Raw genomic sequence first — 22,559 nt, 5'->3', positions numbered from 1 at the left:
AGAAAATAAATAATTCAAACAAACTAATAATCACGCATTTCAGAATGGTAACAATGACTATGATATTTCAAAGTAATACAGTATATCTAAATTATCTGATTGGGAGTCTGGCAGCTGCATTTTGCATTCTTTTCAACCAGCAAAAATAATTCCAACTTAATCAACCAGGAAAAGAAACTCAGAATCACAGTAATCTACAGTAAACGTGACAAGATATTGCACCTTTGTGAAATTCCTTATCAACAGAGAGAAATTACGTACAAACATCGTATATAAAACACTTGGGCTTAAAACTAGACAATTGTTTTGCATTGTTTTCTCACGTTTTATGGTCTATGTGACTAATGGGGACATGTCCAGTATTGAGCGAGAGCCCAGCAGCAACAACAAAACCGTCTGCAATGTAATCCTACGGGGCAATTACGAACCATCAATGTACGTCCAATAAAAAAGCTTGTTTTTGCCACTGACAGGCTTACATGGTTATATTAAGTGTCTGAGAAGTTCATGGAAAGGTACCTTCAGAGAAATAAGACATTTTTATTTACCTCTTTGTTGATGCCCAGAAGCGTACCGACTCCTGACCATGATCCCGACTCTCCAAAATGAGAAGAAAAGAGAAAATACAGGCAGAGAGCAGGGTCTCTGCAGATACAGACACCAACACACACCTCTAGTGGGTCGTAAGTGCTGATTTAGATTTATTAAATTTGTATGAGTCTATACATTGTTTTTGAGGAAATCATTGTATATTATACCTTTAACATGTGACTTAATAAGTGCCCCAATTATTAATTCACTGTACAGTTATTCACTTGCCACTGACCTAGAAACTGATTTCAGGCAAAACCATTGATTTTGGTTCCTTAAGAAAGGTGAAAGGGGAGAGAAGAAGCATATTAGTTTTAGTGTGGTAAGCCTCTCCATTTGTGCGACTGATATAAAACATGCACACTCATGTTACAATTAAAGTATGCCTTTTTTGTATCGGAGAGGACTTTTGTGACGACCCCAGCCTAGGAGCCGGGTTGTGACACCTTGTAAATAAAGACTAATCACTTTAGTGACTGGAAAATAAAAATATGCATTTAATGGTTTTAATTCAGATTACATGGTGCATGCACTTTCCAAACTTCCAGGGAATGTAATATTTCCTTGTAAATAGAAATATTGTACTGTCCTCCCTGTTTAAATCATTTTCACATTTCACTGATATGGTCAAAATTGGGTTGTCATCAAGCAATATACAATACTGTTTTGAGGCAGCAATGAGCACCACTTTTATGTGTTTTTCTGAATCTGATGCAGAAATTTGCAAACTGAAGTGGATATTTGTCCATGGTAGAATAGCAATGATAAGGGCTGACTAGCTTCTCTTGATTATTCATGGTGGTAATGGATGTGAGAGCTGCAGTGCACAGGTCGCCGGGCTTGGTTGCCTTGGGACTTTGGAGACGGGAAAAATGGTGTCTGCCAAGAAACATGAGATAACAGCGAGGTGGAGAGAATTAGGGAGGGAGTCTTTTGACTTGACTTGAATACCCGTCTCCCTTCTTCTATTTTTATACAAAACTCTTGAGCGTGCCATTTATTTAACTCTCTACAACCTTCTTCATCCCCACCAGTCTGGCTTTAAGGCTGGCCACTCAAGAGAAACTGCCTTCCTTGCTGTCACTGAGCAGCTTCACATTGCTAGAGCAACTCTCTCTTTCTTCCGTTGTCATCCTTCTGGACCTTTCTGCTGCCTTTGACACAGTGAACCACCAGATCCTCATTTCGACACTCCAGGATCTGGGTGTCTCAGGCTCTGCGCTCTCTTTGCTCACATTTTACCTGGGAGACCGAACCTACCGGGTTACTTGAAGAGGATCTATCTCAGAACCTTACCCACTCAAAACTGGGGTTCCTCAGGGATCAGTCCTGGGTCCCCTCCTCGTTTCTTTCTACACCAACTCTCTCTGGTCTGTCATTCACCCGCACAGCTTTTCTTATCACAGCTACGCAGATGACAGCCAACTAATTCTCTCCTTTCCGGAGTCTGAAACGCAAGTAGCAGCACGCATCTTGGCCTGTCTGACTGACATTTTTTCTTTGATGTCCACACCATCTGAAAGTCAACCTGGACAAGACTGATCTTCTTTTCCTTCCAGGTAAGGGCTCTCCTACCCAGGACCTGACTATAACAATTGACAACTCTGTGGTAGTCCCCATCCAGACTGCTAGGAACCTGGGTGTGACATTTGACAAACAACTCTCCTTCACTGCCAACATTGCTGCAACTACCGGATCATGTAGATAAATGCTGCATAACATCAGAAGGATACATCCCCTTCTAACACAGAAGGCGGCGCAGGTTCTGGTTTAGGCTCTAGTCATCTCACATCTAAACTACATATATATATATATATATATGTATATAACTATTTTTGACAAGGTCAGTGTTTATCTCAAGATCCAATCAATGTCCAAAATATTAGCCTTTTAGATTTATAATCCCATAAAGTAGGCTACCCCCAAGGACAAACCAAAACCTTTCAATTAATGTGCAACAATGCAAAGAAAAGTGCTTTTTTTATCAGAATATATTTGGTGACTTTATAACATCAAACCTTTCACATGAAATGAGAGTTTTCTTTCAGGAAACCAAGATGCTCGGCATTAACAGGTGACAGCCGGTTGCGAGTGTGGGAACGAATGTCCCCAGCAGTACTGAAAAGTATTTCACTGGGCAAAGAGGTTGGTGGCGCACAGAGGTAGATATTTGCCGTTTTCGCCAGCAGTGGAAATCGCTGCTGGTTTGTCTTCCACCACTGAAGAGGATCCTCCCCTCCTGAACAGTGTCCTTTAGTGCGAACCTCTGGGCCTTGTTCCTCAGGCTGTTCAGGTGCTGTAGTAGTAAGGCAAGGCAAGGCAAGGCAAGGCAAGGCAAGGCAAGGCAAGGCAATTTTATTTGTATAGCACATTTCAGCAGTTCAATGTGCTTTATATAAAACATTAAAACACAGTTAGAAGTTAATACAAGTCAATACAAAATTAAAAATAATCAGTCGTTAGTCATTCAGTCATTATTGATTCACCCTAATGTTAATGGATATGCCAATGAATTTTGCAGGATGATGAAATAAATAGCCAGTTAGCCTTTAAAGCCCAGCCTTTTCCCAAAATCACTGACGTTATTTTACTGCCCCAAAATCCTGTCTAGAATTTCCATCAAAAAATGCATATTTTGTCATAACTCAAGTAGTCAATGGGCAATAATATTGTTTAAGGGATAATAATTTAAAGGTTTGACTTTTTGGATCTATATTAAAAGCTTTTGACAAAGCGTTTTGATTAAAAATGAGATTGCCCTCGCCACATTTTGCCTCATAGGATTTAACTTCTTCCATAATATAATGTGTTGACCTTCTGTTACTTCCCCACTCACTAGACAACCACACCGTGAGAATAATTTCAATACTTAATCATGAGCAGTGCCCAGCCAGGGGAAGTTGACTATTGTACACTTGTGAATGCACGATTTGCGCTTTAGCCTTGAGGTTATTCCTGTCATGTATCATCACTTGAAATGAGCCTTTTCTGGGTGTGGATTGCAAGACTGGGCAAGTGCTCACCCACACGCATTCTGATCAATTCATGACAACTGTCTCAAATTGATGAACAAGCCAGATGGACCAAGTCCAAAGGTCTGCAGTGACGCATCCATTCACAACAGTCACTGTATACATTACACACTGCCTGTGGGGAGATCATACTGAGCTGAGTGTGTGGCGAAATCTTTGGTGAAGTCTAAAAGTGCGTGGGAAAATTTTGAAACAAGACCAAAAATGAAGATTCTTGTATCATTACATTTATTTCTGTGGTTGAAGGGTCCTTGTATCTTTTGGTCAATCGATTTTCATTTGTGAAGGGTTATTAAAAAAAAACAAAAAAAAAAAACAGTTGTTTGATTTTCATTTTAAAATACAAAATTAAAAATTTAAATACAGGGCGTTTTTTTCCTTTTCATGGTCAAAAGGAGATGAGAGAATTTTAGAATATGCTTTGATTTTCATTTTCTATTTCATATAACAAAAAATAAAATCACTAGAAAACAGAAACAAAGAAAGGACTGTTTTTTTTCATATTCTGAGACTGGATGTTGTCATTTCCAAGGCAACGGCATCTTTTGTCACCTGAGCTGGTATCCATGCATAGGGAAATTAATAAATGTGACATTATAAATTCAAGAGCATCTATTATACTCCTTTTCAGCATTATATTTGTCCTCTTGGGGTCTACTAGAATAGGTTTACATGCTTTGATGTTCAAAAAACATATTATGTTAGACATACTGGCCATTGTTGCAGTTCCTCTGTCTGAATCATTAGGCTCGTTCGTGATGATTTGCTCTGACGGCATGGACACGTGGGCAACGATAACCTCACGAGATCAAGGATAACAGGATGTGAGTGTTTTTGTGACTTCCTGTTCAGACTGAAGGCTGCTTGATACGGTAGTAAACTGTCCAACTTGACCACTGCTTTTTGTCACCGCCCCCTGCTGCTGCCGCCAGCTCTCGTCCACTTCACAGGCGCAGCTCATCTCGAACGGGCCTATTCTGTCTGAGCTCTTGGCCCGCCTTCCTGAAAAGCCCAGTCTGCTCTGATTGGTCAGCTGGCCCACTCTGTTGTGATTGGTCAACCAAATTCGAACAAGCCACTGGGCGGGCTGTGCTTGCTCAGGCAGCACCTATGGGAAATGGCAAATATGAAAACTGGGCTGGCTTTCTCAATCAATGACATCATTAATTGAGGAATTTCAAACAGGAAAGGGGACGAGCCATTTTCAGGCAGTTGGGGAAGTGCTGTCTGTGGGAGAGAAAAGCTCTGAAAATTTGGAGTGAAATGTGAAAAAGATGGGAAAAATCCAAAAATGCATAATAGGGGCTCTTTAAAAGGCCCCTCAAGCATCATAAGAGTAGGGTTCCAAAGCCATTTTAGCCTGGGCTGAAAACAACACTGGTACACCGGCGCTGTTGCCTTGGAAAATACAACATTAGGTCTCAGAATATGAAAAAATAAACAGGCCTTTTTTCGTTTCTTTTTTCGAGTGATTTTAGATTTTTTTGTTATGTGAAATAGAAAATGAAAATCAAAGCATATTGAAATTTTGCTCATCCCCTTTTGACTTTTTTATTTGCATCATGTTACTGGTCAAGTACACCTGCATGTATGGATAAATATTCTACTGGGTGGATGAGACTTTAACCAGTCAGATATTACAACCATACTTTTATTTTAATACTTAAAGTTTACATCCAACCTGATTTCCTTCCATTTTTCTTAGGTCCACAGTTTGTTTGGGTTTGAGTCTGGTCACGTACAACATGTATCTGAGCAATGTTGTAATAATTAAATATTGTAAGCGTGTTTCCTGCAAGGCTCAACAAATTCTCAACTGCCCTAACCACCCACTTTTTAAGGAGTTGGTTAGTCTGGTTGCTGTTTTAAAATGCCTAGAACAGGAACAAGGCATGCCAAGGCTTCTTTTATCCCTGTGGCAATTACAAAGCTTAATTTACTTAATTTACTTAATTAACTGCTGTTTTTATGTTTATCTGTGTTAGGTAGCTGGATAAGCTTGGGTTGATCATTTATTTAATTATTCCATTACATTTTTACTTGTCTCTGCAGCACTTAACATGTATGCATTTACTGTGCTTTTTCTAATGTATAGTAGCTTGTTTTTTTAGCTTCTGGTTCAGTGTGGCAGCTGTACCTTGTTTTTCATTGTGGTGTGGGATGTTATTGTTGTTGTTGTTGTTGTTGTTGTTGTTGTTGTTGTGCTGTTAATATTTTATGTTTGTCATGGTCCTTGATGTGCTTTGATGCCTGCTGCAGATCAAATGTTCTTCGGGATAGTAAAGTTGAAAGTTGAATGGTAGAAGACAATTAGAAGACATTTACATTTTCTTGTGCTTCTTAGTTGTTTTTGTTGTTGTTGTTGTAGTGATGTTTCTGTCTGCCATGTATTGTTTTATTGTCTCTCTTAACATTAAAGTGTAGTAAACATAAGGTTTAGCCTCATTCACGGTGTTTATTGTCATTTTATCTTAACTTAATTTGGAGGGGTCAATGTGATCATTCAACCACAATCACATTGACACACTGACACAACAAGGCGCTCAACAGACTTCGTAACCACAGAGGTCAGAGCGACGGGTCCGTCATTCACTATGTAGTGTCGCAATGCCAGACCTTCCTCTACAGCGCCACGGAGGAAGCTCTGGCTAGTCAACACAGCATTTCGGGATGGGAGAAAAATGTGCTCTGGTTTATTGGCATTTCTTTAAACTAGTGCTGTCAAACGATTAAAATATTTAATCGCGATTAATCGCACATTTTAATCTATTCTACGTGTCCCTAGATTTCTTTTTGTCCAATTATTTTTTCTCATTTTAAAGCTCTTATCAACGTGGAAAAGTGGATCGGCTTGCTTTGTGCTTTTGTCGCCTGGCTTTGACGAGGGTGCTTGGCCATCAAGTGGTATCTCAGACTGGACGTGCTGCGATGATAGCTCAGTTCACAACGACAAAACACACAGATCACTTTGGTCTTGTCAATGGAACCATTTGGCAACTTTTTAAAAGTAAACTTTTCATTCAGAATCTTATTGGCATCCATTTCGGCGTCTCGCACTCGCCATCCACTCAAAACCTAACGTTAGCCTACTGCTCTTTGGCCGGCTCGCAAGCCCAAACAAGTGTGTGCGGCGTGCCTGTTGTTTTGTTTCCGGTCTAGCTAGATCTGGTGTGGTGTTGTAGTTTTTCTCACGTTACTAGTTGTTGCAACAGCATGTGAAAAAAACTACAAAGTTTGCTAGGCCAAAAAGAACGTTAATCTCGCGATAAAAAAATTGACGGCGTTAAAATGGGTTTGCATTAATGCCGTTAATAACGCGTTTAACTGACAACACTACTTTAAACCAATTACAATTATCCTGGGCAGTGCTAAGCAAAGGCCACAATGGCGGTGTCTCTGCAAAATAGCCTCAGTAAGGAATTTGTTTTGGTGAAACGTGTTCAGAAGTTGTCTTAGTTGTGCAACAGAAAACTCAGATTGGACAGATAGTCTAGCTAGCTGTCTGGATTTACCCTGCAGAGATCTGAGGAGCAGCAGCAACCATAGTCCTCATAAATCCACTGGAGTTTAGAATGCCAACACAAAGAAAGGGGAAGGTGGCGGACATCCCAGAAATGAAAACGTAGCCGATATAAACTATTCGGTATGTGATCTGTTTTGTTTTTTTGGGGAACAGGGATGATGGTGGAGGACTTGAAGCTGGCTGGTACATGGCATGAGCTGCACTTTGACTCTTCAAACCCATTCCTGTGCCGACTCCTAACACCTTTTCCTTCAGCATTCTGAGCTGTCTGAGTTTGGCTGTGAACCAGGGTTTGTCGTTGGTTAAACACACCCTGGTGCGTGATGGACAGCTGTCCTCACAGTTGATGTGATTGAGAAACGCTGTCCTAAATAACTGATGTTATCTTTTCTGTTGTTTGTCATCTTTCAAGTACTGATGCTAATACTGTCAACAAGTATCTGAAATTAACATCCTTATTCATTTTATTGAGTGTGTGTCTGCTGTGTTTGAGGAAGAGGGAGAAAAAGGCGTGAGAAAGTGTGTGGGCTGAGGAAGTCCTAAAATGTACACCGTAGTGGGGAAGAGGGTGTGTGCACACGTGCGCCAGCCCTCCTGTGAGTGTCTGCGTCGCCAGCCATTGTTGTCCTGATGAAACACCTACCTGCTGCTGTGTATAAAATGCTTCATCAGTTCTGTGTTCCAAATAGTTCCGACTCGCTAACAGTCAACTTCAGTCAATGGCTCCTTCACAAGTTTCTGGTATGATGATGAGGAATCTTCTTTTTGGGGTTATTATTCTTGGACTTCTCGCTGTTGTCCACTCAACACCTGTTAACAGTAAGTGAAAGTGTTCTTCTTATTTCATCTGTTTGTTAGTTTTTTCGCAGTGTGTCTTTCCTAAACACCAAAACTTTCTATTTTAGTGTGATTTTATTAGCCATGTGATTTTGTCATTTAGGATTAAACTGTAAAATTCTAATCCAAATCCAGGTAGATTTTTTTTGCACATATCCTCAGCTGTGACATGTGGTCAATACAATTATTTGGCAAAATTACATTCTTCTACTTAAGATCTTTGGAGGCCATAGTCATGGGTTTTGCAGTCTGACAAACACAGAAAGTATTCTATATTATACAGACTTCTGAAATTTCAATTATTCCCATGGTGTCTTTTTTTCTTACCACATGAGTCAGCATTCCCCCCCCACCTCCCCTGCCAAGATGCTCTTTATGTTTCAGGTCTAACTCTTTCTGTAAGAATTCCAGAGTAGTATTTCATCGTCGGTGCACGGGTTTCACTTTCACCTCCAGATTACACACAGAGATCTTTGTAAAATGTTCTGAGCTGCTCCAGGAGGTGCATTAATGTCTAAGTCTGGAGTAAGGGGAAACCAAAGATCAGAAAATAGCTGTTACACAAGTTTGGGCAAATGGGTAACTTCATAGGGAACACCAGAGCTGAACATGACTGGGCAGAAATGGAGAGTGGAGTTGTCCAAGTCAAGTGTTTAAAGTGCTAAGCTAAAAGAATGAATGAATGCTTCAGTAATTGTACAGAAGTATTTTCAGTAAATGTATTTAAAGTAGCAAACGTTAAAGTACTTATTCTGTAGAAAAATATGTTATATTATTAGATTGTTAATACTTGTAATACTGTATCAATGTATAAGTAGCATTCTACTGCTGTAGCTGCTCGTGATGATAACAACTTTATACCTTAGCTTAGTGGTCGCCAACCTAGGGGGAGTCCCCCCTCCAAAAGGTCACAACATAAATCTGAGGTCATGAAGTGATTAATAATGGGGCATAGATAAGAAAAAGTGATGAAAAAATGAAGTGATCCCACACTAATTTATATATTGTTTTACTATTTGGGCTTTTCCACCTTTAATTTTTGACAGGACAGCTAGTTGAGAAAGGGGAAGACATGCAGGAAACTGTCACAGGTCAGATTCGAACCCTGGATCTCTGCATCGAGGGATAAACCTCTCAGTATATGTGCGCCTGCTCTACCACTGAACTGACCTGGCCACACGCTTTACTTTTTTTAAATGAAATATTGAATCATTTTACCTCTTTGGGCCCTGACAAGTAATTTAATCGAACCCATTTTAAGAGTTTTGTGAACTCAGACAGTTGGAAACCACAGATTTAATCTGTATTGTATTATTCTGTATTGTGTTGTTCCTACTGAAATTTAGTGGAGTAGAACTATAAAATAGCATTAAATGTGATGGTATGCTATGAAATATAACAAAATGAATATTTGCATTAATTATACAGTACATTGCCTAATTTGTCCTGTTGCTTCTGCTTTCTTAACGGCACAAAATCCTGACAATGGCTTCCTTCCAACTTAAACAGGGCAAAATAACAGTCATGGGTTACTTTGTTGGACCGGGTGTGTCAAAATTGTTTTATGCTCTCGTGAAACTGATGCTTTGATGAGGTTGCCTCTCCTTTGTGAACCCACTCATAGACCATTAGTCACCCAAGTTAATTATTACTGTCCCTCAACACAAGTTTATACAAGAATTTGAAGTGAAGCACTTAAGCTCTGTGTGATGATTCTGTAATACATCAAAAAGGCTCATGCCAAGGTTGGTACGTAAACACTCAAATTGACTTGTGGATTTGTCTGTCTCTCCTTATCCTAGCTGTAACCCAGATCCCCACCAAGGTTGAGGATGAAGTTTTCAAAGAGGCCATGACAGAAGGCTTCCTCGTAGAACCCTATTTCCTCATGTCGCTCACAACTGAATCACCCAAAAGAAACACAACCGTTAAGGCATCCACCCAGCAGCCGTCCTCTGACTCCAAAGAGAGGGGCATGATTGAAGGCAATGCTGCGGGGGACACCAACGACAAGACATCCACGTTCCTCCAGTTTGCTACCACAACTCCGAGTGTTTCACACGTTCAGAGCTCTACCGTGGAGGTAGTGTTGCCAAGGGTCACGGTCCACTCCAGTCCAGATTCATCCACCAGCCAAAGCCATCAGTCTAGCTTTACCTCTTCATCAGTGCCAAGTAAAGCCCAGTCAAGCGTCACCCCAGACCACATCTCAGTCTCTCAAACTACTTACCCCGCTGTCTCCACCTTTGACTTCCTGAGCAGCTGGAGTTCGGATTTAGGGTCTGGAGATGGAGAAATGCTTGGCCAGTACTCTACTACAACCACCAGTACGACGTCTAGCTCCAACACAGACACTAGCACTGCAGCATCAACCTCCACAGCAGCTTTTATCCAACCAAAGGCTCTAGTAACGTTTGCCGGAAGTGAAGGATCAGGCGACGGATCAGGAATGGAGTTCAGTACAGTGTCAACCAGTATTGTAGTGAATGCAATATTTAACGATGGTAAATATCCTATACATGTCCCAATAGTTATTTAGTTAGATATAGGCTTCACTCACTATCATAATGTCTTTATTGGTTGCCTATGGAAGATTTTAAGCCTCTGTTTATCTGTTCTTAGTTCAAAAACCACACAAAGTGGAACAACAAGACATTGTTCTGGCACCCAAGAACAAAGAACACAGTACGCCAGGTGAGTCCAGAAAAAAAACGGCATTTAATAAACCAGATATCTGCATGATTAAACTCTGGCTTAAGACAGTCCATCTTATTAACTCTTACTCTCTCATATCTCCAGGTTGGATCATGATCCTTGCTTTTATGGTTGGTTTTGCAGCACTGGTAATAGTCTTTGTTGCCATCGCTACCAGAGACAAGTAAGACTTTAAAATAAGAAAAAAAGAACACTACTTTTGACTAATACTTTCTTGAATGTAGAATTAAATGCTCATTGTTCCTTTTTTTGCGCAGATGGAGTGGACCACGCCAGGCATCCCAGATCGAGACCAAAACTAACTTCTCAAACCAGCAGAGGGGGCTAGAGATGGAGACATTCCTGCACAAAGACGAGCTCATGGTGAATGGAAAGGCAGGAGATTACACAGTCATCAGCCTGGACGAGATTCCAGATAAACATTCATCACACTGAGGTTCAGAAACAGACCCTCTGGAGGCTTTGAGACTCATCACAGAACCACAAGACTGTGTTGAAAGCAAATGGTTTTGATCAGAGGAACAAAACTGTCGGGGCTGTTGAGCAAAAGTTTTCTGTGGACTTTCACAGCTCTGAGTCCAGTGTGAACCACAATCATGAGCTGGCTTTTCCTGCTGACTTTCAAGAACTATTATAATATCTTTACTTTGAAACTAATATTTTTAGTTTTCTAGTTTTGTATTAAGTATAAAATACAAAACTGGTTGGGTAAGAATCACAAATGCCATTTATTTCAAACAAAATCTCAGTGTTTTATTTCCTTTTTTTATTGTTATTGTAAATAATGAATGTCTTTGTTTAACTCCAAGTGGAAACATGAACACAATTCTGTGTGCAGTCTGGTGTAAATGTCTTTTTAAGGTGTCTTTGTTGTATTTAAAATCACTTTGTAAAAACATTATTGATGACTATGTTGTCAATTGTAACTTATATGAAGCTACTCTTTAGCCCACATTCATTAAAGTACTAAACAGTGCTCAGCCCACTAACTGGTTATCTTCTCTTGACAACCTACACAGCACTCGTAACATGCAGTTATTGTATGTTCATATGCTGTATCCCACCCGCCATCATCTGAGAAATAAACACAACGGCAACTCATCAATAAACATTTATTTGCTCCCATTAATATTTACACACAAGTATTTAAACATTGACACACTTTCAGTCCATTTGCCTGTCAAATATGGTTTGTGCTTTGTTATAGTTTATTTAGTACGAGTGCATTCAATCCCGCTTGCATTTAGTCAAAAGACGTTCTGCATCACAAGGAACAGACACAAAAGGACAAAGTTGAATACATTCTCGGACCGATATGTGCATGGAATCAAAAATAAAGATAGAAAATATATGTTTTATTATCTAAAGATTGTACAATTTCACCTGCTCATAGAAAACACCTGCTTCACTAGGCCAGTTGTCTAAGAACATATTCCTTTTAAGAGCAAGGCCCAACAACAGATTCAATAGATGGAAAAGTGATGTGATGAATTAATAGATAACAGTATTTTGACATGAATCAGGGTATGCTGATAACTGAGGAAGACTCCATTTTAGAGGAAGGTGGTCCTTAAGCCAAACACTGGATGGCTTGCACAAAACTGCCTTAATGTGCTCATAACCCTTAAATAATCAGTAAAAACATTCACTCAGCAAAGAGGGGAGAAATATTGGACTTTCTTCCTTGACAGAAATTTGATGCTCAGGAGTTTCTTTAAAAAACAGATCACTTGAATGCATTGTATGTAAATAAATAACCCTAAATTCACAACCTATTGGGACGAGGCCCATTAAAAGAAAATGAACATTGTACTAACATTGTTGCATACGTATATAGTTATAGTCTTTATAGAAACTTTTAGCATAGCAAAAACAAGTCTGATAGATGACATAACATGTCAAATCCTATACATTATACACTTTTTCTAAGGAGAGTATATACACAAAGTGCAAGGAGGCACTTTAAACATGAATATATAAGCCGTCGCTTATATGAAAAAAAGAAATCAATTATCCTGTTTTAACCTTGGTTTGAACTACACTCAACTTCTGCTTGGTTGCCACGTGAAGATAAACTCAAAAACATGTTCAGCCAACATCCAATGACCTTGTTGTCATGGCTTCAGATTTATGCGAGTGCTGGAGGCATAATTTAGTGTGCACTTGGAAAACAGACGTCAAAGCTATTTAACTCATACATGTAATTACAAGCTTTTTATTTATTATATGTAAATCCGCGGTGTAAAAACTACATTCTGCAAAATCTACGTGATACCTTGTGAGGAAGGCCCAGCCGTCCTCGCTTTGAGTGTAGTAAAGTTGGTAGGTGGAGAATATTTACTTCTTCTACTAAAATGTGAGTCCCAATATTCTATTGAAATGAATAGTGGTAACTTTTATCCGGAAATGTGTTAGTCATCACACTGACTGCGCTCTGCAGTTGACATCGTCAAGGCAAGGTTGTCAATATAGCAAAGAAATAAACAGTTTGAAAGAAAACACAGAGCAATGCACTAGCCTGCTGAGAGTTTGAGAGACGCCCACCCTTTTTTTCGCTCTTGTTGAACCTCCAACGTTCTTCCCTGTTAATCCTTCTCTTCCTCTCAGAGACACACAAGAACACACAGAAATCCCAGTACACAGGCATACGTTTTGACTACAAATAGAAACTCAGTGCTTCATACATAAAGAACATACATACAAAGAAACAATAATAAATAACTGTGGGGGCACCCTTCACATACATATTTTCTGCCTTACAGCTCTCTGCCACACACCCTGTACTGTTTGTTGCAACATTTAGAGGTCACACCCTCTGCTCTTATGTTCTAAGTCCTAAGCTTTGCTTCTTAGGCTTGGCCAGGTGTGTGTGACATCAAGATGTAATCCCATAAGTCAACCAGTCAAAGGTAACGCAGTGTTTAACCATCACGTACATCATTATGCCACAGGAAGCACTGTTCTGTTTTCATAAACCCAGTTTGCATTATTTTGAACCTTTGGTCCAGTGTTTATGGACATTTTATAAGAACACAGAGCATCACAGAATACAGAAATACACAAATACACATTGATAGTCACAAACCATTCAGTAATGAAAGCTGAGCTGTAACATTTGTTCAGACCCATTTACACCAACCTTTACATCTTCTCTTACTTGGTCCTTGTTTTAAATGTAACTGGCAAGGCCATCATCTCTCTGCCATTTAAGCTACAAAGAAAATGCTTCAATACAAAAGAAAAATGAGATGTTGCACAAGGTTGAAGAGTTCTTGTTGTTCTCGTTGACAGAACAGGAAGCTAAGTAAGGCCCTGAGTGTAGTCAACCGAACGATTTATTCTTCTGTACAAAGTGCATGAAATGCACCAGTTCATTACAGTTTGTGTCTAGTTAGTGCAAATGCAAGATCTAATACAACTTGGGGAGTCATCTGTATTCTGCTCCAGTAGCTACCCGGATGGGTAACTGAAAGAAAAAGACTCTTCACTTGTTCTTCGTTTTTTTTGTGATGTTTTTTGTTGATTTTTATAGTTGTGTCGGCAGAAAGTAAAAGCTGTTGGAACTCAGGGTAAGGCGCAGCAGCACTGGATCTGCTTCACTCGCATTTCCATGGTCCCTCCTCAACAAGAGAGAACCCTGCAGTGTTGCCATTTTTGCCCATGGTGACCTGTAAGCAATTATCGAGATCATCTAACTATGGGGCCAAGGCACTGTCATTAGCAAACTGTCAATGGTTGGGAGCAGAGAAGCCATTGGGTCATTACATTCAGGCAATTGACTTTGGGGCAGAATTAATGTGTAAATCCCCACCATTGAATAACATGTCATCTACATACACTGATACAATGATACAGTGATGCTTCTGATGTAGTTGGTCAGTGACACGATTATATGAGAACAAGGATAATTATAGTTCAGAGTTGGCCATGTATTTTATGGATTCTCTGCCCATACGAATTACAATAGTCAGTCATCAATTATCCGAATGCAACTTTAGCAACAGCATGCAAACGCAACATTATACAGACAATGAAATATCAACAAAATTCTACTAGTACACTAGCATACTTTTGCTCTTGTTTCTTAGCTATAATGTGGATAGGAGAGGATCTTTGGCATTTCAGGAATGTATGCATCACTTTGGATGAAACATATTGAAACAGCAGTCTTTATGTATACCACTGGCTACAAAAACTCTTTCAAAAGATGGCCAATGATTGAAAACTGTAATTTGGTCAGGGCTGCCACAAATACATGTCCAATTAGTAGACAAAAAAAAACCAGTTTCTTAATAAAATCAAAACATACCACAACAAAATACAAGTCAAATATAATTGTGTACAAGACAACACATTAGGAATGGTTGATGCTTAAAATTAAACACTTTCATTTGGATTTCATGAGAGTAAAACAGAGTTTTCGAAGATGCTAAAAACCAAAAGTATAATAAAAAAAAAATAAAAAAAACTTTTGTTGAACCTGGTACCACAAAAACTGCTTTTTCATATAAGTAACAGGTGAATAAATAAATATAGAAATATTTATTTAGCTTTTCACCCCTTTTAAAAAAACATTTTCTTAAATGAAAATATGACATGCACTATTCACAATCACATAGAAACAAATACACCAATAAAAGAAGTCACATAGAAAAGAAACACAAACACAAGGAATAGAAAGACGAACACACAGACAGAGCGGGGTAGGATTCTCTACATACAAGTCTCTATGTCCGTTAACGTGAAATGTACCTTGCAGCCGTCTATCAAGATTGAGTTGTGGTTAGTGTAAACATTCTGGTTGCTGTTATTTTCATAGAAGGATTGTGTCTTTGTCATCTCAAGTTCATCCATCCGGGCCTGTTGGTCGAAGGAGTCCAGCTCGTGCTTGGAAAGGTGGTACACGATCCCCGCTCCATAGGAGTCGCCAACCACATTAACTGAGGTACGGAAACGATCCCTGCATGTTGAAGAGGAAAGTGGTGTGAAAGACACGATTGAAATGATTAATAAAAGAATGAAATTGTTCTAACTTTAAGTTCATGTTGTTAGTTATGCTTCTGAATGAGTGGGCGTATGGAGAGTAACACTTCTACGTCTACAGAAAAGTTATCAAAGCACGAGACTTTTACATCCTCACATAACATATGTTAGATACCGGTAGAAAACTGCACATTCAAATTAAAGTCAAGCAGCTGTTTTGATGCTATTTTGGCCACTCGTGGATTAGCTCTACACTGTGCAAAACACGTGTTGCTCTGGAAAATAGTCCAAAGAAATTACCCTGAAATGGAAAATGAAATATATACAGTATATGTCTCATTAAAAAGTGAAAGGTTGTAGAAGTAAATGATGAAAGATTTAGCACTGGGGGTAGTCACCATTATTTGAAAATGATGTATTCAGAAATGATCTCACTTTAGTTACTTTAACAAACCTGAAGATAAGAAACCCTTGCATTGTGTTGGTATGTGTCTGTATGTTTTCAGTATTAGTATTTGTGTTGATGTTGAACCTACAGCAGCCAGTCGACAGCGACCAGGAGGCTGATGTCCTGAGTGGGCAGACCCACCGCTGTGAGGATCAGAAGCATGGTCACAAGTCCAGCACTGGGGATACTGGCTGCTCCAACACTGGCCAGGGTGGCTGTCATACTAAATAGGAAGCAAATTCAAACTCTCAGCAGGAGGACAAACCACAGGCGGTAAGGCTCCAACATTCCTCTGCCACTCACTACGTACTTAACATGCAGTTACTGTGATTCTAATCAAACTGGTTTGACAACAAATCCAATACTTGAAAGGACTAATCAATCAAAGTATATGAGTCCTCAGTGCCTAATGATAATCAAGTAAATTATCTTTATTAAGTTGTTTGTGAGACAGATTGTAGGAAACATATCCACAATGGTACTATAACTCCAAAACTATAGTTTAGTCTTCTTTATGTGAAATAAACTGTTCGATAAAATGTTAACGAGGTTTACTATATTAAAAAAAAAAAATCAATGTAGACCTACGCATGTTTCACCAGTATTTACGAGACTGTCCTACCCTGAAAAACGCCCACAAGTTGTTCGTTCCAGCAGCAATTACCACTCACATTTACGTTTATAGTGGCAGCTTCCTCTAGCAGCAGCAGTAAATATGTCGGGAGCAAAGCAGGAAGTAAGGTGACGGAGTGTAAGACGCAGGTTGGGATGGTGGATGGGTCAAACAAACACAGGACTTTCACCCAGGAGACCGGGGTTCATGTCCTGTTTGAAAATAAGAGTACACGACAAGTTTTCTTTTAATTTAACGGAACAAAAGGAACTACGCCACATTCTGCATAGCGGGCGTGACCGGAGATGAAGTAACTTAACGGTTTGAAACCAAACAACGATCTTTTTCTAAACTTAACTAAGTAGTTTTTGTGCCTCAACCTAACCAAACTGCGACCGTTTCCCAACGTTAACAACATGTTTGAAACCATGACCGTTTTGTTCTCTGGTTTAGATACGACGACGGAAAACTCTCCTGTGGGTTGGATTTCCTGTCACCACTAGGAGCGCTAATTTATTAAACGCTTTGGTGGGTCATATTAGAGTGTATGGTTTGGAGGACTTGTTAGTATTTACAGAAGAATATAATATTTTAATGAATATTACTTTCATTCCTTTGCTCAGGCAGATTTGATTGAGAATTAGGCTAATTCATTACCAAAAGTTTACCTTGCAAATGTGTTGTCATATCTGAATCCATAGCCACATTCTCACCTGACAGTAATAATCTGGCCCCAGTCGAGGTTGATCCCATTCATCTGAGCGATGAAGATGGCAGCCACAGCCTCATAAAGCGCCGTGCCATCCATGTTGATGGTGGCACCCACTGGGAGGACAAAGCGTGTTACTCTCTTGTCGATGCCCAGGTTCTCCTCTAAGCATCGGAACGTGACAGGCAAGGTACCGGCACTGTTGGAAATAAAACAGGAAGAATTGCTTTGTTAGGTTAGGTTAGTCACGAACAACATGCAGTGAGCGTCAGTTTGCAAACTGCACCCAATTTGGCACTAAAAACTTGCAGAAATAAGGGACTCTACAATAAATTATAGATTTTCTGTTGAGAATTAATCAGACTGGGTCACCCTTGGTGCTCCAATAGTTTTTAAACTTAATAATACTATTGTTCTTTTCATACAGACATTAATCCCCTCTGAACAATGGTGATTTATTCATTGTTAATTTGTTACATGAAATAGACTATGCAAAGCTTTTTGTGAGTTTCACAAAAAAACTAAAAGTTATGCGATTTTAAGTTCTCACAGAGAAAACAGCAGTTGTGACTCAGCAGTTATGTATGTTTTTGCATGATAATAAGTTTCTCGCTGATGGCGGAGGAGTGAGCAGGCCGGAACTTTAGAGGACTGAGCTCACCTCATTAGGTACAGGAAAGTTATCCCACATAGCAAATAGAAGCCATTGCTGGCAAGATTACTTTATCATTACCATTTGAAATAAAGGTTACTTTTGCTATGTAAGAACATACACAGAACCCATGGAGGAAGAGGAAAATTAGAGTATTCACAAAAACATGCAGCACACTGGAGATGGAATTGGAATTAGAGTCATACGTCTCAGGTCATACAGTCTGAATCCTAGAATATAAAACATGGAGACAGAAATCCCTCATACCTGGACGCTGTTCCAAGTGCCGTGACCCAAGCTTGGAATATTCCCATGAAGAACGTAAAGGGGTTTTGTCTTACTATCACAAAATATATCAGCGGAAGAAAGATGCCTCCATGGATGATTAGACCCACTATCACAGTGACCATATACATCCCCAGCTGCCTCGCAACCACCTCCAAGTCTGCAATGGAGATGATCTTTCCACAGATGAGGCAGGCAATACCAATAGGGGAGTACCTAAAGATAGACACAGGATATGTTTGTGATTAAAATTAGGATTATGACGTTATTTACGTGTATGCCTGCAGGTATATCATTAGTATTTTGAATATATTGATACATAGTTAATGTTAGCTGTGGGATACTCATAACTGAGTGGAGCAATGCCTGTAGTGGACAACACTTACCACATAATTGCGCCAACAAGCCTCATAACAATCTCATTCAGGACATTGAAAAACTCCAACATCAGCTTGGCCTTTTCTCCCATTTTCCCCATAATAACTCCAAAAGCGACAAAGAATCCAATCAAACCTGTAAGAATACAGTGATGTTGAATTAGTCTTACCGAAAATTAATAGCATGGAATGAGAGTGAATCACTTGTTGAAAGCCACATGGAAATGTAAATTTGTTCGGTATGTGTTTTTAATGATATGAAAAAGATAATATTCTAAAAAGTAAAAGTACTTAAGTGATATATAGTGGTAAAAAGGAAAATTTAATTAATTTTTACATCCATGAAGGAGGTTTTGTTTTTGGCTCCATGTTGGTGGAGGATGAAAAATAACTTGTGTTTTTCTTCAACAACTGCTATTTCTTTTCACTTCTTTAGTGGGTGTGTTTTATAGACTTTTTACCTACCCAGGACGTTCATCCCACCCTTGAACTGAAGCGACCTTTTAACTGTGAATTGCGGAGGTGCTTTAGTTCTGTTAGTGGGCACTGGTACTTTGGTGGTTACTGTTTGGATCTGGACAAGAAGCAAAGAAAAGAACAAACAGTTGGAGCAACTGACATATGAAACAAAGGTTATGTGGTGGGTGAGACTCCTACCTGCTGAAAGCAGGCCTGCACCAAGTTCTCTGGGAAAAGATTTCGGATGAGATCAAAGAAAGCGTCCACGCTGGACACCTCGTCGTTCTTCTTTCCATGTCCAAGATTAGCCTTCAGCTTGGGGTTACCGGGATGGATGAGCAGCACCAGGATCACTCCGAGGACGGCTGCGATCACCGTCGTCGACATGTAGTACACCATGGCCCTGGTGCCTAAGCGGCCGCTGGATTTGGCATCCAAACCGGCTAGTCCTGTTGGCATAGTATGTTTTACAGGAAAATAAAGTGTCCAATATAAAAAGCTGCAATTCCTCTCTTTAACAGATAGTGATAAAGTTAGATTTGGTTTGAGTCAATACATTTATAATCTATGCATTTATACATAGTAAATATGAACTGTTCTCTAGGTGTTTATGAATTAACTAAGATTAAAACATCACAATTAAGTTGACCACCTCCCCTCACCAAACTGCAAACTTACTAAACTTACAAACTTACAACTATTGATGATACTATTTTTAAGGTTCATAAGATAGATAGGGTAGGAATGTGACTTAAACAGCATTACTAATCTTGAATGTTTTTAGTAGTGTTCAAAGAATGAATGGTGATATTTCCCTAGTAATAGAACATTTGCTGCATTGATTTGCCAATCCAGTCAGAGACACTGAGGGGAAATGACACAGAGTTGAAGTTATTTTAAAAATCTAAAAGATGAAGGGCTTTTGAGAAAACATTTAGAGCTGAAGCCTCAGAATCCACCCTATTGCTCTGCCCCTGTTTAAAACATAAATTGTTTACTGAGGGTAACTGAGATTGGTAAGGAAGGCTTACTAGAAGTTATGTGCACTCTCAAGGTTGTGGAGAGGCAATATTGTGAATGTGTCTGCACACTGTACTGTAGACAATATTTCAATCACTCGTGCATCTAAGGGCCAGAGTCCAAAAATCAAAGTTGTACAGTATCTTCTAAGTGATTTGACGTGTGGAGTTATGACCACAGGTATTTCAGACAAAAAACATATAACAACTGAATCAAGTTTGTTAAAACATGTCTACTGTGATCTAGATGCACATGAACACAGCTGGAAAGCATAATAAAAATAGTTATGGAAAAAAACAATAATACCTATGTACTTGTGCAAAGGAACTGTGGCTCCCATCCTCCACACTTTTGGTTATACACAAAATGCTAAAAAAAAAAAAAAAAAAATGCCCACTCTCTCCTCTCTCAGGTAGCAACAAGTCACACCATGCAACCTCATTTTATGACAGATGTCAGCAAATTGAGCAGAACATTTGCAGCAGCTACTGTACCTCACCCACCTGTGACCAAACTGGAAACAACAAGAGGCAATATAAGCATCTTCAGCATCCTCATCAGGATCTCTCCAGGGAAGGCGATGATCATAATAACATCCGGAGGGAGAGGCGATATGTGCCGCAGCAGCATTCCAGCAATGGAACCCAGAAACACACCTGAGCCAGCGAGAAAACACAAATCAAACACTAAGCCAGGTGACTCTGAGCCATGAGATACTAACTATGTATCTAACTCATCTGAGAGTCACAGTGCCATGGTGTCACCTATACTGCAATCCTTGTGTAAGGAATATAACTTTTATCTTCATAAGGTGATTATGTTTCACCCTTTAAAAAATAAATGACACCACGAAAATATAACTTCTGTCAACAGATGTAGCATAGAAAAAAATGACTTGAAAACAATGCTGAAGATAACATTGCCCTTGTTAAGTTTGCCTCTGGTACATTCAAATGAAATATTAAAGTACGGCATTTCAGTGTATCACAGTGGGATTTAAATCTAGCATGAACCCAGAGAGAGAATATCATTAAACTCCTTTTCTTTAAAAATGCTTTTAACATAAAGACAGAAGCTGTGAAGCACTATTGCTTCTCAGCAAGAAGATCCTGGGTTTGAAAGACTGGGGGTCATTCCTGAGTGAAGTCTGATGAAGTGTGTTTGTTTTCACAATATGTGTATGGGTGGGTGGATTATCCAATGTATGCTGGGAAAGGCTCCAGCCCCCCCTGAGTGGGGGTAGCAAATGGATAAATGGTCAATGAAAGTAGCCAGACCAAAAACATACCCAGGATTGTGAGAGTGAGAACCATGTTCTTCATGACTTTATCACAAAAACTGCTACACCAACCCTCTGGAGCATCCACTATGGGCTCCATTTGGGTCTCATCCATCCTGACCTCCACTTGCTTCTGCATTTTGATGGCACTGAAAGAACAAAAAGAAGAAAGAAGAGCTGTTGTTAATTACTGACCGATTTCTAAGTTGCACTATGATGAATTTATCAGTGATATACATTACAAAGAAGCAGACATGCTTAGTAATCAAAATGATGTTTAGTTGCCATTAATAGTTAAAAAAATAGAGGTTTGATTATACTAGGATTAAGAGTCTAGTGGGACATATTAGTAGAAGTATTCCATGATTACTGAGCATGAAATGTTAGGAAGAGGGATGTAAAGATGCACCATGAATTGGTCAAAAATAGATATAAATATAGCTGCAAGCAGCAATGAGGGGGCCAAACAGTACACTAGCAGGAATGACGTTGCCATGGCATGAGCAAGCACTCACAGCAACTTTGATGGCAATTGGATAAAGAATGGCTGAGATATCAGCTCATTTACTTTGTTACAGTGCTCCTAAAGGCCAAATGACACCACTTTCCTTGCACGTCCTCACAATCAGCTACCGTATCCCTGTACCAAGTTTGGACTTCATACATTAAAACGTTGCTGAGATATGAGCTCACTTCCTGTGATTATAGCGCCCCCAAAGTGGTCAAAGGTCACCACATTTTTTTTACGTCCTCGGGATTGTGTCTTCAGTCCATGTACAAAGTTCGGTTTCGATACATGAAAGCGTTGGTGAGATATGAGCCTACTTCCTGTGATTATAGCACCCACCTAGTGGTCAAAAGACTCCAAATGTATTGTGCGTCCTCGGGATGGGGTCCCAAGTCCATGTACCAAGTTTGGTTTTGCTACGTGAAAGCGTTGCTGAGATATGAGCCTACTTCCACAACAATGTATAAAAGGCTCCATTACCTTGTATCTCACGTTATGGCTCCATAGTAGACGTTTTTGTAAAAATAG

At 39.5% G+C, this 22,559-nt stretch overlaps 2 protein-coding genes across 2 annotated transcripts; one reads left to right on the top strand and one right to left on the bottom strand.

Moving 5' to 3' along the window:
- The first annotated feature begins 7,794 nt into the window (after nt 1-7,794).
- LOC144526420 (uncharacterized) lies at nt 7,795-11,674 on the top strand. The gene is made up of 5 exons (XM_078263935.1): nt 7,795-7,965; nt 9,786-10,487; nt 10,606-10,677; nt 10,783-10,861; nt 10,956-11,674. The coding sequence occupies exons 1-5, from the start codon at nt 7,866-7,868 to the stop codon at nt 11,131-11,133; spliced, it is 1,131 nt and encodes a 376-aa protein (XP_078120061.1). The 5' UTR covers nt 7,795-7,865; the 3' UTR covers nt 11,134-11,674.
- A 2,620-nt stretch (nt 11,675-14,294) lies between these two features.
- On the bottom strand, nt 14,295-21,662 carry slc1a2a (solute carrier family 1 member 2a). The gene is made up of 10 exons (XM_078256764.1): nt 21,533-21,662; nt 20,748-20,900; nt 19,423-19,673; nt 19,231-19,339; nt 18,775-18,901; nt 18,371-18,604; nt 17,456-17,650; nt 16,218-16,352; nt 15,451-15,658; nt 14,295-14,366 (listed from the first exon to the last, which is right to left on the bottom strand). Exons 1-10 carry the CDS (start codon nt 21,660-21,662, stop codon nt 14,295-14,297), a joined length of 1,614 nt encoding a protein of 537 aa, XP_078112890.1.
- Between the last annotated feature and the right edge of the window lie 897 nt (nt 21,663-22,559).

Source organism: Sander vitreus, chromosome 1 (genome assembly GCF_031162955.1).
Source record: "Sander vitreus isolate 19-12246 chromosome 1, sanVit1, whole genome shotgun sequence".
Taxonomy (NCBI): domain Eukaryota; kingdom Metazoa; phylum Chordata; class Actinopteri; order Perciformes; family Percidae; genus Sander; species Sander vitreus.
The sequence above is the reverse complement of the archived record's forward strand: the minus strand, read 5'-3'. Positions and strand labels throughout refer to the sequence as shown.

What these genes read in the sequence shown, in the direction of transcription:
- slc1a2a (XM_078256764.1), bottom strand. Translation starts at nt 21,662, where the DNA reads ATGCAGAAGCAAGTGGAGGTCAGGATGGATGAGACCCAAATGGAGCCC. An exon ending in TCTCACTCTCACAATCCTGG is followed by an intron (nt 20,901 to 21,532) that starts GTATGTTTTTGG and finishes TCGCTGGCTCAG; the next exon opens with GTGTGTTTCTGGGTTCCATT. An exon ending in TGTTTCCAGTTTGGTCACAG is followed by an intron (nt 19,674 to 20,747) that starts GTGGGTGAGGTA and finishes CTATGCCAACAG; the next exon opens with GACTAGCCGGTTTGGATGCC.
- LOC144526420 (XM_078263935.1), top strand. Translation starts at nt 7,866, where the DNA reads ATGGCTCCTTCACAAGTTTCTGGTATGATGATGAGGAATCTTCTTTTT. An exon ending in CAAAGAACACAGTACGCCAG is followed by an intron (nt 10,678 to 10,782) that starts GTGAGTCCAGAA and finishes TCATATCTCCAG; the next exon opens with GTTGGATCATGATCCTTGCT. An exon ending in GCCATCGCTACCAGAGACAA is followed by an intron (nt 10,862 to 10,955) that starts GTAAGACTTTAA and finishes TTTTTTGCGCAG; the next exon opens with ATGGAGTGGACCACGCCAGG.